Consider the following 15,135-nt stretch of genomic DNA (forward strand, 5'->3'; position numbering starts at 1 on the left):
CATTTATCGTGATGCTGCTTATTGGTCCAGTTGTGAGGATTTTTGTTTTCTTTATAATGAGATGTAATCCATACTACAGACTGTATTCTTCAATCTTCATCAGTAAGTGCTTCAAGTCATCCTCACTTTCAGCAAGCAAAGTTGTGTCGTCAGCATATCGCAGGTTGTTAATGATTCTTCCTTCAATCCTGATGCCACGTCTTAACTTGTATGCAGTATTAATGATATTGTTCAATAATATCCACATTCTGTGGGATCACCTTTCTTTGAAATGGGGACAAATATGGATCTCTGACGATCTCTTCCAGTCAGTTGGCCAGGTACCTGTCTTCCAAATCTCTTGGCATAACCGAGTGAGTGCCTCCAGTGGGGCATCCATTTGTTGAAATATCTCAATGGGTATTACATCAATTCCTTCATTGCAGCTTCGACTTCCTCCTTCAATACCATTGGTTCTTGATTATATGCCACCTCCTGAAATGGATGAAGATCGACCAGTTCTTTTTGGTACAATGACTGTGTATTCTTTCCATCTTCTTTTGATATTTCCTGATCATTCAATATCTTGCCCATGGAATCTTTCAGTATTGCAACTTCAGGCTTAAATTTTTTCCTCAGTTGTTTCAGCTTAAGAAATGCCAATGCATGTTTACGACTGTTTATTAATTTGCCCAATCGTGTAATTTTCTAAGCTGCCTTTGTTGTCTAATCTTTTTAATCGCCTAAAACTCCAAGTGATGTTTATACAAATATACCTGCTTTTCGAAATTTCACTTTACACCACTTCCTTTGACAACAGACCTGCATTAGTACTTGTTTTCACTAACCGAAAGAAATCTGAAGAGGATTTTCACTTTTATTTTAAAAAGGCACGAAGTGAAACTAGCATTTAGCTTTGTTTTCCAGTGAGCCCTACAGTAGCCACCACCTAGAGCAGTGAAGGTGGCATCACCAGGCTCTTTCTCTAGGAACTACACTCAGCATCAAGTCGCCACAGCTTTGAAATGTCTGTGAACTCTGTATTATTGTTTTAGGTTTTATGTGTTATTTGGTCTGTTTAGTAGGTTATTTGGGAGGTCTCAGAATACTCAAAAATGTTTTCCCATATAAATTAATAGTAATGCTTCATTTTATACCATTTCAGCTTACAAAAGTTTTCACAGGACCACTCTACTTTTGGATAGCAGGGGAAATCTGTATCTATGTGCCTTTTCATACCTTTGGACGGTATGTGTCTGCTAACTTAAAACAATTACACTCTCTATTTTGAATTTCAGGCTACATAGTAAAATACTTGGTAAGACTCCGATAGGTCATCCTCTGGTGTCAATCTTCATTCACTTAGGCAGTCTCAGTTACTCAATTCCTCATACTCTTTCCACCCAAAGCCTCTTCTCCCCCATCCCAACTGTTCCACAAACTCCTAATCCCCCAGCCCACTCCCAAACCCTACGTAAACACCCTGTCATTATGTACCTCTTCCATCTACAATATGGAAATGCTATCCCAACTATAAGGAGCCCTAGTGGGGCAGTGGTTAAGTGCTCAGCTGCAAACTGAAAAGTGGGTGGTTCAAACTCACCAGTTGCTCCTCCTGAGAAAGATGTGGCAGTCTCCTTCCTTAAAAGACTACAGCCTCAGCCTCGGAAACCCTATGAGGCAGTTTTGCTGGGTCACTATGAGTTGAAATGGGGTTTTTTAATCCCAATTCTATTCTTACACCAAGTTTTAGTTAAGAATCATATGAAGCATTTCCAATTCAACAAATACAGTGAAACCTGTGAGCCAGGATGCAAAGGGACTGCCTTGTTTTTCCAGACCTTGCAGTGCCACATCTATTACTTCTTTTGCTTCATACCATTCCTATAAAATAAAAAGGGCAAAATGATTCATTTTTAAGAACTAAAGAAGCAGGCTTGGAGAAGTTAAGTCACTTTTCCTAAGATTATACAGCTAATAATGCAGGGCTGGCCTCAAATCTTTTTCAGGTAAGCAGTTCAGTTTGAAATGAAACATACTTGTCAGAGAAGTATTTACTTAAACATGGCATACTCACAAAACAATTGGTTCATTATTCCAAATTCCAAGTCTGGATATGTTCACACACCTCACCGTCCCCTACTCCAGAGTTACTGTCTCACCTACTGGGCCCTGGACTTTTCCCCCATTAATGGATTTTTTTCAGGAACACTGATATTTGTCTCTGTGCCAGGCACATGGTCAATCAGAAGCCGCCACCAGAAAGTCTCTCTGGCCTCCAATTTACTTTTTAATCAGAAACAATAAAAGTTGTGTTTATTGTAAAAGAAAGTGCATGACAAAATGTACTTTGTTTATTAATCAGAGGATATATCACATTTTGCACACTTCTTAATTGGATAGACACAAATTATATGATTCAATGGCTGGTAGACATAGATGAATCTCAAAAAGAAAGGGTTATCTTGTCTAGCAAACCTATTTTAAAAATGAAATTCTGTCAAGGTTGACTTGCCCAGGAAATAAGTGTTTGGAAGTTATTGCTACAAAAATGTTAAATTTTAATATCAGCATTATAAAAAAACAGAACAAAAAGGTACATCTTGAGCTTTCTACTTTAATAATAAAAAAAAATTTGTTATGTATTATTTTGTAAGATCCAGAAACAGTTTCATCAAATTTATAGTGGCTTCAGAATATTAAAATGTACGTAACATTAGGTTTAGCAGAGAAAAAAAAATTAGATCATGGTGACTTCCATTCTATTACTATAAATAATCAAATGATAGATGTACAGTATGTATATGATAAAAAGATACAGAAAAGAATATATCAAGCACCTAAGTTATCGCCTATGCTCACATTTAAATTAAAAGTTATCTGTACTCTAAGTAGGAGCTCTGGTGGCGTAGTGCCTAAGGCATTTGACTGCTAACCAGAAGGCTAGCAGTTCAAACCCACCAGCCACTCCTTGGAAGGAAGGTTGGGCAATCTACTTCCGTAGTAATACCGCCTTGGAAACCCAATGAGAAGTCACTATGAGTCAGGCTGTGCATTTGGTTTGGTACTCTGGTTTTTTCCGTAAATGTATCTTGAAAAGTACTTGTACAAAAAGGAGAGAAATCTGTGATTTCCTTGCTGACCACTCTTCCAGAGATTACAAAGTGAATTTTTCTGAAATGCAAACTATCTGCTTTCCGATGTTACCTCCTGTCATCAAGGATTGGAATGCAGCTGGAAAAGAAAAAAATAGGTTTATCTGAAAAGATTAATGCCACTATCATGTTGATCAGGAGGTCAGACTAACAAAATACATATGATTAGTTTGAATCATTTCTTCTTCAAAGATTTTAATAAGTTCACTGTCAAGAAAGAAGCCTCAAAACACAAAAATAAGTTACAGCACAAGCCAATCCAATTAGCACCTGAAAATACTGTTTTGGGAAATGTTTGTTTTCTACATCAATGCTATTTAAAATCTGAAGACTAGAGCAGAATAAGAATGGGAACAAAATGTCAGTGAAAACAAGACTTAGATAAGTGTCAAAAATATTAGAAACCTAGTCATAAAATTTTAGTAAGTAAATAAGTGAAATACACATTGTAATACCAAGCAAATAAGTGAAATTCTGTTTAATAAATGTACTAACCAAATATTAATTTTTTTAAAAAAAGGAAAAAATCAATTTGATTTAATCTTTTTCATTTGAAACATGAAGGAAAATTCTGAAATCCATAAGGCAAAATTTAAAAAAAAAAAAAAACCTAAATATTGAAAATTTACTGAATATAATCTATGATGCCTCAAACCAAAAAAACTCAGTGCTGTCAAGTCATTTCCAACACATGGCGACCCCACGTGTTACAGGATAGAAGTGCTCCACATGATTTTTTTGGCTATATTCTATAGAAGCAGTTTGTCAGGCCTTTCTTCCAAGGTGCCAATGAGTGAGTTTGAACTGCCAACCTTTAGATTAGCTGCCAATGGCAAACTGCTCATACCATTCAGGCACTTTGTAAGAGCCTCAGAACCATTCAATCTGAAAAAATTACCTATAGGCTAAAGGGCTCTTTTACAATTCTTGCATTATTTTTTTCATAAACTGTTCATGAAACCAAAGAAACAGTTATTTTATAAATTGAAATGTGGGGAGTGGGAACCAAACTCACTGCCGTCAAGTCATTTTGACTCATAGCAACCCAGGCACTATCTCTACAGAAGAAGACTGCCCAATCTTCCTTCCAAGGAGTAGCTGGTGGGTTCAAACCCCCAGCCTTCTGGTTAGCAGTCAAATGCCTTAGGTACTACGCCACCAGGGCTCCTAATGTGAAAATGATACTTCTTAAGTACCAGAAAGTTGAATTTTCATGAAGTTTAAGATACTTGAGGAAGCCTGAAGGGCACTTTTACAGGAAAGAAAGAAGTGAATAAAACAAAAACACCTGAGTGGTAGCATTAAAAGAAAAAAGGAATATTTGTGCTTAACACGTATATTATAAATAAATATATTCATCTTACCTCCCATGTTTTCCAATCCATATATCATAGTCTCTTTGATCTGTAAATCAAAATAGCTAGATTATTCTTTAGACCTCAATGTTTCTATTAATTAGTTTCCACTTTTTGTAATAGGCAGCAATACTATTTAGTACTTTATGTCTAAAAATAAATATTCTTTATATCACACAGGTAACCCAGGAAAGCTTTTAGTAATTGACTTTTAAAAATAAAATTCTATTTTCTCATTGTCCAATCTTCAGCTGGCAACTATACATCTTCTTTCCAAAAATAAAGTACATGAGCATACCCGCATACAACTTTGCAAACCATGTGAAAGTTTTAAGAGCATCCTAGGTCAGGGTTTGTGGACTCCAGATTAGTAATTCCTGATTTTCAACCAACAACCAAGAGATAGAAGGACTAGGAAGGGCAGTAAAGAAATGTGGTAGAGGTAGAGGAAGTGATTTGAGAAAGCACAGCTTCTAACACATAGCAGCATTACATATATAGTTGTTAAATGAATAACTGTTAGAATTTTATATTTGGAAAAAAAAACAATTGTATAATATAAAAGCTCAGTAAAATTTTAGACAAAGGGACTAATAAGAGAATTTCTCAATCAGGAGGTGATACTCTCTTGGGAGATAAACCTGTGAGAGCTGGAACGCAAAGGGATTGCCTTGTTTTTCCACTTTCCTCAAAAGTTTTCCACCTTTGACCGGGGTGCATTCTTACCATTTTTCTATTGCTCATTTTAGTGGAAAATATTTGTGTTTTTCTTTTCTGACAGGTTTTCAACTTACAGAGGTTCTGGCTTTCGCATATTTCACTATAATATTAACATTTTTATTTGAAGGAATTTTTATTATAAAACTAATATGTTTGCTATAATAAATTCAAATCCTACAAAAGTATATCAAGTAACCAGAAGCATTATATTGATAAAGAAAAGAAGCAAGTTATACCTTTAGTTTTCCTTCTTTAAACCACTGGCTTAACTGTCGAATGCCAGGCTCAAATCTGTCCTTATAATTTAACACCAAAAATCTTTCTCTGTAGTAGAGGGAGAAAAAGATAATGATCAGAGAATAGGGAAGGAGTGAAGGAGTTCAAAATCAAATCCTTCTAGAACTCTATTATCTGTTTATCCTTCAGAGATTAGTATTTAATCACACTAAATCTGATTAAATGTAGTTTTAGGTGTATTTACAGGTAGAAGTATAGTGGACTTCTATTGTTTTTGTCTACCCAAGCTCTACAACCCCTTTTAGTAATATCTTGATTTTCCTTTGTTGGCAATACCCTTTTCCCACCCTCATCTGACCTAAGCCAGGCCAGTCAGAGCCAATAATTACCACTTTGAGACTTGAAACCACAAAAGGAGAACTACTGCCTTTGTTTGGATTGCTAGCCTGGTAAAATGGAGGACTAGAGCTACCAGTCATTCTCTTGCTACCACAAGGAGAGAGACTGTGGAGAGCAAAGCCAACCCAGAAGAGGAGAAAAACTGAGTCCTGATACCACTATGCAAGCCCTGGATCTAGCCATATCTAAACTGATTTATGTATCATACATAAATAATCAGGTGTCTGACTACCTCAGGTCCATGAGCCAATAAATTTCCCCCTTGATAAGCCAGTGTACACTTAGTTTCTATCATAGTCAAGAGTTCTGACTGATACAACAGCATTTTTTTTTTTTTTTAAGATTTCTGCTAGGGAGCAAATTAACCAAAAACTAAATATTGAACTTTCTTTAAAATCTGTATTTTCCATCTAGAATAAGCAAATGCATAAAGACAAAAGTTTATACCAGGGGTGGACAGGAGGGAGAAATGGGGAGGTATTGCTAAGGAATGCTGCATTAAGGGTGACAGAAAAAACTTCAAAACAGATAGTGGTGATATCTGCACAACACCGTAAATGTAATTTACATTGTACATGCAAAAATGGTGGGAATAAATGTTTTGTTACATATATTTCACCACAATGAAAATTTTTTACCATGTATATTTTCAAGTTTTATTGGAGAAAGCAAAATTATATATGAGTAACAATGTATTTCATATACATCTCTGATATTTGAATCCTCTAGTAATACGGGCAAAGGGGTAGAACACACCTTGTGATGTTGTTTTCTTTCCGGATTGCTTCTATAGCAGGAGGCAGTGGGGGAGGATAAGGCACATCCTTGTTGTACTGAGAAATCTGACCACACAGGACGATGTGGCTGTTCTGATTCATCTGTTCACAGAAGATTGATGAGTATACCTTAAGATATATGCCTTTCCTATGCCTACTGAATTTACAGCTGCCTCAATCAAAGCCACCTTGACTATTATATTTAATCCTTTAGTGCCAGTGAATTAATTACCCATTATATGTATTTAGGAGTTTTAATTAGTCTAAGTCCACTCTAAAAAAACATAGAGGTAAATAAGAGTCTGGTAATCAGCAAAATAATTACATTAGTTCTTGTTATTGTAGTTTTATATATATATATATATTTATACTATTTTTATTAATAGTTGTAGGGTGTTTCTTTAGATTTCAGTAATTGAATCTCAGCTGCAAACAATTTGACATAAAGGATTATGCAGTGTCAGTACGTAATATTGATACTCTATAGCCCCGCCAAAAAAAATACTTGAAATACCTATAATCTATAAAAATCCATTCCCTATCAAAAGTCAAAGAGCCCTGGCGGCACAATGGTAAAGCGCTCAGCTGCTAACGGAAAGGTTACCCAGTGGCTCCACGGGAAAACCAACTAAAAACTCACAGTCATCAAGTCGATTCTGAGTCATAGTGACCTCACAGGACAGGGTAGAAACTGCTCCATAGGGTTTCCAAGGCTGCAAATCTTTATGGAAGCAAACTACCTCATTTCCCTCGTGGGTAGAGCAGCTCGTGGGTTCAAATTGCTGACCTTTTGGTTAACGGCCACATGCTTTACCCACTGTGTCCCTAGAGCCCTCTTCCACAGGAGACAGACCTGGTGATCTGCTTCTGAAAAGGTTACAGCCTAGGAAACCTTAGGAGGCAGTTCTACCCTGTTATATAGGGTCACTGTGAGTCGGAACTGACTCGGTGGCATACAACAACTACCCAAAGTGAGGGGCCATGGCTGTCAGGTGGCTGATGGTGAGCTACGTACAAGACAGGTTAGTACGTCACCATCTGAACAATGCACCAGTAATTTTTCACAAACATGAGCTGAAAGTGAAATATATAAGATAATATTGCTAGTAAAGCACTAAAATTGATGTTCATAGTGCAAGTAAATGGAAGCAGATATCTAAAGATCTTTGATGACTCAATTACAATATTGATCATCATGTTATTACAATAAACCCAAAGTTTTTTTTTTCTTCCTTTCAGTAACAGGTAAAAGATACCACAATTGACAAATGTTGCTATATGTATTTTTTTTTTTACCACAACTAAAAAGGAAATAAATAAAATATAATACTCAAATTTATAACGGAAACAAATTAACAACCTGACTTATCACTGCATCAGTGATGTCACCACCAACATTGTCAAAGTAAACATCCACTCCAGTTGGACACAACTCTCGTACTCGTTCTGCCACATTTTCTTCTTTATAATTAATTGCAGCATCAAAGCCCAGTTCTGAGGTCAAAAAGAGGCACTTCTCATGTGTCCCACAAATTCCCACCACTCTGGAACAGCCCAGCAAATGGCCAATCTAGGGGAAAATTTTTGAAAAGTAAATGGCTTTATATTGTCACATTTGAATGTAAAAATGCAAAACTAGTGGGTTTGGATTTGTTTTTTTCTATACAAGGTATTACAAATATATGAGAGTGTCAACCTCCATTTTACGTTCAATCATACTGCTTTCAGCTAAAAGTAATTTGATATCAAAATAATTAAGTATAAATAAGTAAGTAACTGAGAGTGAGAAAAGAATTTTTTTAATTTACATTGAATAAAATTAGATTTGGTTCAAATGTTAAAATACACAATTTAAAGCCAATTGCATGAAAGGAATATTCAGACCCCATCATTGCCATTCCACCACTCAATATCTGCAGACCTATGAGGAATTAAAAACACAACTAAAATAAAATGTTTTCTTTTAATGGTTTCACACTATAAAAACCTATTTGTAAAATAATGAACTTAAAGGTCTATTACTATTATTAAACATCTATTACTAAATGGTGGTGTAGTGCCTAAGGCATTTGACTGCTAACCAGAAGTCTGGCAGTTCAAACCTCGGAAGGAAGGTTGGGCAATCTATTTCCGTAGTGATACTAGCTCGGAAACCCAAGGAGGGGTCATTATGAGTCAGATCCAACTCAACGGCAGTCAGTTTGGTTAGTTTTTTATTACTAAATTTCTAGAATCTAATGACTACTTTCTTATTTGAGGATTTTTGGAAAAAAAGTATGAGTTCCTTTTTTTTTAATTCATGGGATTCCAGACAGAAACTCTATGATTCTCTTTTTTATATTGATAAGAATGATCCCTCATTTACCATGTCTATTTTTGGTTACTAGAGAACAAGACACAAAAATCTACAATATTTTTTACATTTTCATTGAGAGCCTAAGTAGTACAGTAACCCTATTTCTACCAGACACGCGCATAATTATGTTACTGTTCTGGTTACCTAGTGCCGCTCTGACAGGAATATATACCACAAATGGGTGGTATATATTAATTAATAATAAACAGGAATTTATTCTTACAATTTGGAGAGTTTAAGTCCAAGTTCAAAGTGCCAGGCTCTAGGGGCTGGGTGAAAGCCCCTCAGCCTTGGGCTTCAGCTCTGCCTCAGCTTCCGGCCCACTGGAGCTAGAGGCATTTCTTCACTCAGAGAGCTGCTGGGGCTGCCAAGCCCAAGGTTGACAAGTAAAAAGGCACAATCCTCATGTTACCAAACCACACGGCAGGCCATTAATTCAAGTCCATTGTAAGTCCCCAGGTTGGCAGAGCATGGCAGGCTGCTGCACAACAATATGGCTACATGCAGGGTCCAAGCATGCCATAAGCTAGAGACCATTCCCCAAGGCTTCTGTTTATATACAGGAAGCAGACCACAAACCCTAAGGCAGCTACTCAGCTGCTCCCAGTAGATTCTACCATGGAGCAGATTACCAGTCTCATCACAGGGAATACTACATCCAGCTGCCCAGCCACTCAACCAGGCCCAGCCAAGTTGACACACAAATGAACTACCACAGTTACATTCCATTTGTTTAATTTTATATTTATATACCACAAAAATCAGTATGATTATTCTTAAAGAAAATCAAATAATTCTCTGAAAGTTTACCTGCCCAGCCAAAGATCCACAAGCACCAGCAGCCCCACTGACAATCATTGTTTGATTGGATCCAGCAGTTATATGGCCTTTTTCTTGAATTCCAATCAAGGAAGTCAAACCAGGCATACCTATAGCTCCAAGAAAGTATGAAAGGTGTCCATCCACAAGCTGTGGGTCTACCTGAAATAAAATATGAACCTTTTAAAAATAATAGCAGGAATTCCTGGTTTAAACAACATGGTAGAGACCAGCTCAATATTGTTTCTAAAACAGAGTATCATTCTGTCTTGTTAAAAATTTTGTAATTTACTTACAGTATTGTGTACAAAGCCAAAAATTATAAACATTACTTCTCTGTAATGGAAGTTTTAAAAACAAATCACACTGGAGAAAAAAAAAAAAACACCTCATTTATTCTTGTCACCGCCCTAAGTATATCAAAAGAGAAGAAATTCTTAATAGAAAAATACTAAGCAAAACTGGAGGCTTTTAAAAATCTCTGAGCAGTCTCATGTAAAAATCTGTCAAATCAATTCAAATTCCAGCAGTTCTCATTACTGATGCTTAACCATGAAAGTGTAAGGAAGACCCACAGCCAAACACCTTGAGGGAGTGAGCTGCTGGGCCTATGGACCATGGTTGTGGGGGACATTAAGCTCAACTGATACATTGTTGTTGTTATGTGCCGTCGAGTCAAACCTGACTCATAGCGACCCCTCCTTGGGTTTCCGAGGCACTATCACTACGGAAGTAGGATTGCCCAACCTGCCTTTCGAGGAGTGGCTGGTGGGTTTGAACCGCGAGCCCTCTGGTTAGCAGGCAAATGTCTTATCCACTATGCTACCAGAGCTCCCCAACTGATACATATACTACACCAAAACATTGTTCACCATTCTACTTTGGTGAGTAGCGCTGGGGTCTTAAAAGCTTGCTAGTGGCCAACTAAGATCCAACAATTGGTCTTTCTTCAACTAAAGCAAAGAAGAATGAAGAAAATCAGAGACATATGGAAATAATTAGTCCAAGGGACTACTGGACCATGTGAGCCCCAGCCTCCATTACCCTGAGACAGGAAGAACTAGATGACATCAGGCTACCACTGCTGACCATTCTAGAGTAGGGGGAAAATGTGGAACAAAACTCAGAATCATAAGAAAAACAGGCTTACAGGTCTGATAAGAGACTGGTGAAACTCCCAAGACAGGGACCCTAGTCACCCTTTGGGCAGTAATTGAACTCACTCCCTTGGTTTCTAGCCAAACAATAGGCCTATAGGGTGGGCAATTGTACCAGGTAGGTACACCTGGTACAATTAAGCATGGGAGATCAGCACGATATCCTTCTCTTGTATTCAATGGTCTCTTGTAACAACATGACCAAAGTAGAGGAGACGAAGTCTAGCCATTCTCACTTCCAAGGAGCATTCTGGCCACACTTTGTCCAGGACAGATTTGTTCATTTTTCTGGCAGTCCGTGGTACTTTCAGTATTCTCTGTCAACACCACAACTTAAAAGCATCAACTATTCTTCAGTCTTCCTTACTCATTTCTGAAAATACCATGGCTTGGATTAGGCATACTTTAGTCTTCAAAGTGACATCTTTGCTCTTCAACACTTTAAAGAAGTCTTTTGCAGTAGATTTGCCCAGTGCATTATGATGTCTGCTTTCTTGACTGCTGCTTCTATGGCTGTTGATTATAGATCCAAGTAAAATGAAATCTTAGACAATTTCAATCTTCTCTCCATTTATCATGATGCTGCTTCTTGGTCCAGTTGTGAGGATTTTCATTTTCTTTACGTTAAGGTGTAATCCATACTACAGACTGTAGTCTTTAATCTTCATCAGTAAGTGCTTCAAGTCATCTTCACTTTCAGCAAGCAAGGTTGTGTTATCTGCATATCGCAGGTTAATGGTTGTTTCTCCAATCCTTATGTTGCATTCTTCTTCCCATAGCCCAGCTTCTCAGATTATTTGTTCAACATACAGAATGAATAAGTGTGGTGAAAGGATACAACCCTTTCTGACTTTAAACCATGCAGTATCCCCTCATTCTATTTGAACAACAGCCTCCTGGTCTACGTACAGATTCCTCATGAGCACAATCAAGTGTTCTGGAATTCCCATTCTTCTCAATGTTATCCATAATTTGTTATGATTCACATAGTCAAATGCCTCTGCATACTCAATAAAACACAAGTAAACATTTTTCTGGTATTCTTTGCTTTCAGCCAAGACCCATCTGACATTACCAATGATATCCCTCATTCCATGTCCTCTTCTGAAGCCAGCTTGCAGTTCTGGAAGTTCATTGTCAATATACTGCTGCAACTGTTTTTGAATAATCTTCAGCAAAATTTTACTTGTGTGTGATATGAATGATACTGTTCAATAATTTCCACTTTCTGTTGGATCATCTTTCTTTGGAATGGGCACAAATATGAATCTCTTCCAGTCAGTCGACCAGGTAGCTGTCTTCCAAATTTCTTGACATAGACAACTAAGCGCCTCCAGTGCAGCATCCATTTGTTGAAACATGTCAAAAGGTGTTCTGTGAATTTCTGGAGCCTTGTTTTTCACCAGTTCCTTCAGTGCAGCTTCAACTTCTTCCTTCGATACCACTGGTTCTTAATCATGTGCTACCTCCTGAGATAGCTGAACATCAATCAATTCTTTTGTGTACAGTGACTCTGTGTATCCTTCCCATTTTCTTTTGATGATTCCTGCATTATTCAATATTTTGTCCATAGAATCCTTTAATATCGGAACTCAAAGGTTGAATTTTTTTCTTCAGTTCTTTCAGCTTGAGAAATGGTAAGCGTGTTCTTCCCTTTTGGTTTTCTAACTCCAGATCTTTGCATATTTCATTTTAATAACTGACTTTGTCTTCTCAAGTTGCTCTTTGAAATCTTCTGGTCAGCTCTTTTACCTTATCATTTCTTCCATTTGCTTTAGCTACTCTCCATTCAAGAGAAAGTTTCAAAGTCTCTACTGACATTCATTTTGTTTTTTCCTTCCTTTCTTGTCTTTTTAATTACTTTTTGCTTTCTTCATGTATGATGTTCTTGATGCCATCCCACAATTTGTCTGGTTTTTGGTCACCGGTGTTCCAGCCACCAAATCTATTTTTCAGATGGTAGCTAAATTCAGGTAGGATATAATCAAGGTCATACCTTGGCTCTCGTGAACTTGTTTTAATTGTCTTCAACTTGAACTTCCACATGAGCAATTGATAGTCTGTTCCACGGTCAGCTCTTGGCCTTGTTTTGGCTGAAGAGACTGAGCTTCTCCATCACCTTTCCACAGATGTAGCTGATCTGATTCCTGTGTATTCCCTCTGGCAAGGTCCACATGTATAGCTGCTGTTTATGTTGTTGAAAAAAAGGATTTGTAATGAATAAGTGGTTGTTGTTGTTGTTGTTGTCGTTATGTGCCGTCGAGTCAACCCCAACTCATGGCGACCCCTCCTTGGGTTTCTGAGGCAGTATCACTATAGAAATAAATTGCCCAACCTTCCTTCTGAGGAGTGGCTGCTGGGTTTGAACCGCCAGCCTTCTGGTTAGCAGTCAAGTGCCTTAGGCATTATGCTACCAGAGCTCCGAATAAGTGGTTAGTCTTGCAAAATTCTATCATGTGATCTCTGGCATCATTTCTATCACCAAGGCCATACTTCTACAATTTACCACAATGCAACAACTCCCCTCCCTCTTCCTTCCCATAGTTACCTCTTCCCTGTGTCCTTTGCTCCATGCACTCCTGCCCCGAGCTACGTCTACAGGATAGATCTTGAAACATTCTTTATGACCATGAAAGTGACACCATTCATCTTCAATTTGTCATTCTTGGCATAATAGACCATATGATTATCTGATTCAACATGGCTCAAATGAGTCCATTTCAGCTTACTAATGCCCAGGATATCAATCTTTATGTGTCCCATTTCATTTTTTACAACCTCCAGTTTTCCTAGATTCATATTTGGTACATTCCATGTTCTGATTATTAATGGATGTCTGCAGTTGTTTCTTCCCATTTTGAGTTGCGGCCCATCAGCAAATGGAGGTCCCGAAAGCTTTACTCCACCCACATTATTAAGGTCTTCTCTACGTTGGGGAGGCAGTTGTCCCTCAGTCATATTTTGATTGCCTTCCAACCTGAGGGGCTCATAGTCTGGCACTATATCAGACAACATTTCAGGGTACTCATAAAGCTCCAGTAATGTATCAGATAGTGTTTCACTGCTATTCATAAGGTTTTCACTGGCTGCTTTTTTGAGAAGTAGATGGTCCTATCCTTCTTCTCAGTCTGTCTTCATTTGGAAGCCCCACTTAACCTGTCCAACATGGCAGGCCCTGCAGGTATCTGAAATACTTGGTGGCATAGTCTCCAGCCTCATAGCAATGTGCAAGCTACCACAATACAACAAACTGACAGATGCGTGGTAAAAATATATACTGCTTTTTACAATTTACCAAGCTTTTGTCACATATATTATTTAATTTCTACATCCATTTATGAGACAGCTGTTATTTTCATTTTGCACACAAGAAAACTGAAGTCCAGAGACATACATTTCCTTGATGACACATCTATTAGAGCGATTACATAAAGTTGCCATTGTTTGTAGATTAAAAACAGCCACATATCGGTAATTTCCATGGTTCAACCTAATAGAAGAAACTGAACTCAAGATTTCTGACACAAGATGGAATTTCAATCATAAAGCATTCGAATGAGTTTCTTAAGTCAGGAAGCTATTTCTCAGGAAATTTGAAAGCATACCATTTATGAGGCCTTCTTAATATGAAATACGTTTTGATGTATATAGGTTAGGTTTTGAAAATGACACCATTCACTGGTCATCTGAGAACTGCTATATGTAGTCATAGCCAACAGTGGAATAGGAACAAAGGTTTGGGAGAGTCTTTGCCACATTATGATGGCTAGCAAAAAGACAATGTATGCTTTTATTTTACTTGATAGTAAACAAAATGGAATGTCAAACATACAAAGTTAGGACTTCAGAGGGAAACAATCAGATACATTACCTTTTCAAGGATATTTCCATCCAGAATAACCTTGGTTTGCCAGGGCCAATAGAAGGAAGTCACAAAATCACCTTTAGTCAAATAGATGTACTTGCTTTCTTCTATAATTCCAACACCCCCACCATCAACTACTTGACACAGCTGCCAAGGTGTTAAGTAACTACTGCCAGTGTCTTCATTCATTCTACAACGCTAAAAATGAGAAGATACTAATTAGGATAATTCTGTCTGATAATGCTAAACCATTGACTAAAAAATAGTATATAGTAATTTAGACATAACATAAAAACATAATTTATCTAATTTTTTTA

General features: G+C 37.4%; 1 protein-coding gene across 1 annotated transcript in view; it reads right to left on the bottom strand.

Annotated features, from left to right (window-relative positions):
• Nucleotides 1–3,136: 3,136 nt before the first annotated feature.
• Nucleotides 3,137–15,135, bottom strand: part of PTGR2 (prostaglandin reductase 2) — a 23,643-nt gene continuing 11,644 nt past the window's right edge. The window contains exons 3-9 of the mRNA XM_007941379.1: nt 14,825–15,016; nt 9,788–9,958; nt 7,982–8,191; nt 6,602–6,723; nt 5,446–5,533; nt 4,499–4,538; nt 3,137–3,213 (exon numbers count right to left, since the gene is read on the bottom strand). Coding sequence (XP_007939570.1) covers nt 3,137–3,213; nt 4,499–4,538; nt 5,446–5,533; nt 6,602–6,723; nt 7,982–8,191; nt 9,788–9,958; nt 14,825–15,016 — 900 coding nt within the window. The remainder of the gene's footprint in view (nt 3,214–4,498; nt 4,539–5,445; nt 5,534–6,601; nt 6,724–7,981; nt 8,192–9,787; nt 9,959–14,824; nt 15,017–15,135) is intronic.

This window comes from Orycteropus afer, unplaced genomic scaffold (genome assembly GCF_000298275.1).
Source record: "Orycteropus afer afer isolate SDZICR_OR568_19922 unplaced genomic scaffold, OryAfe1.0 scaffold00079, whole genome shotgun sequence".
In the NCBI taxonomy this organism is placed as follows: domain Eukaryota; kingdom Metazoa; phylum Chordata; class Mammalia; order Tubulidentata; family Orycteropodidae; genus Orycteropus; species Orycteropus afer.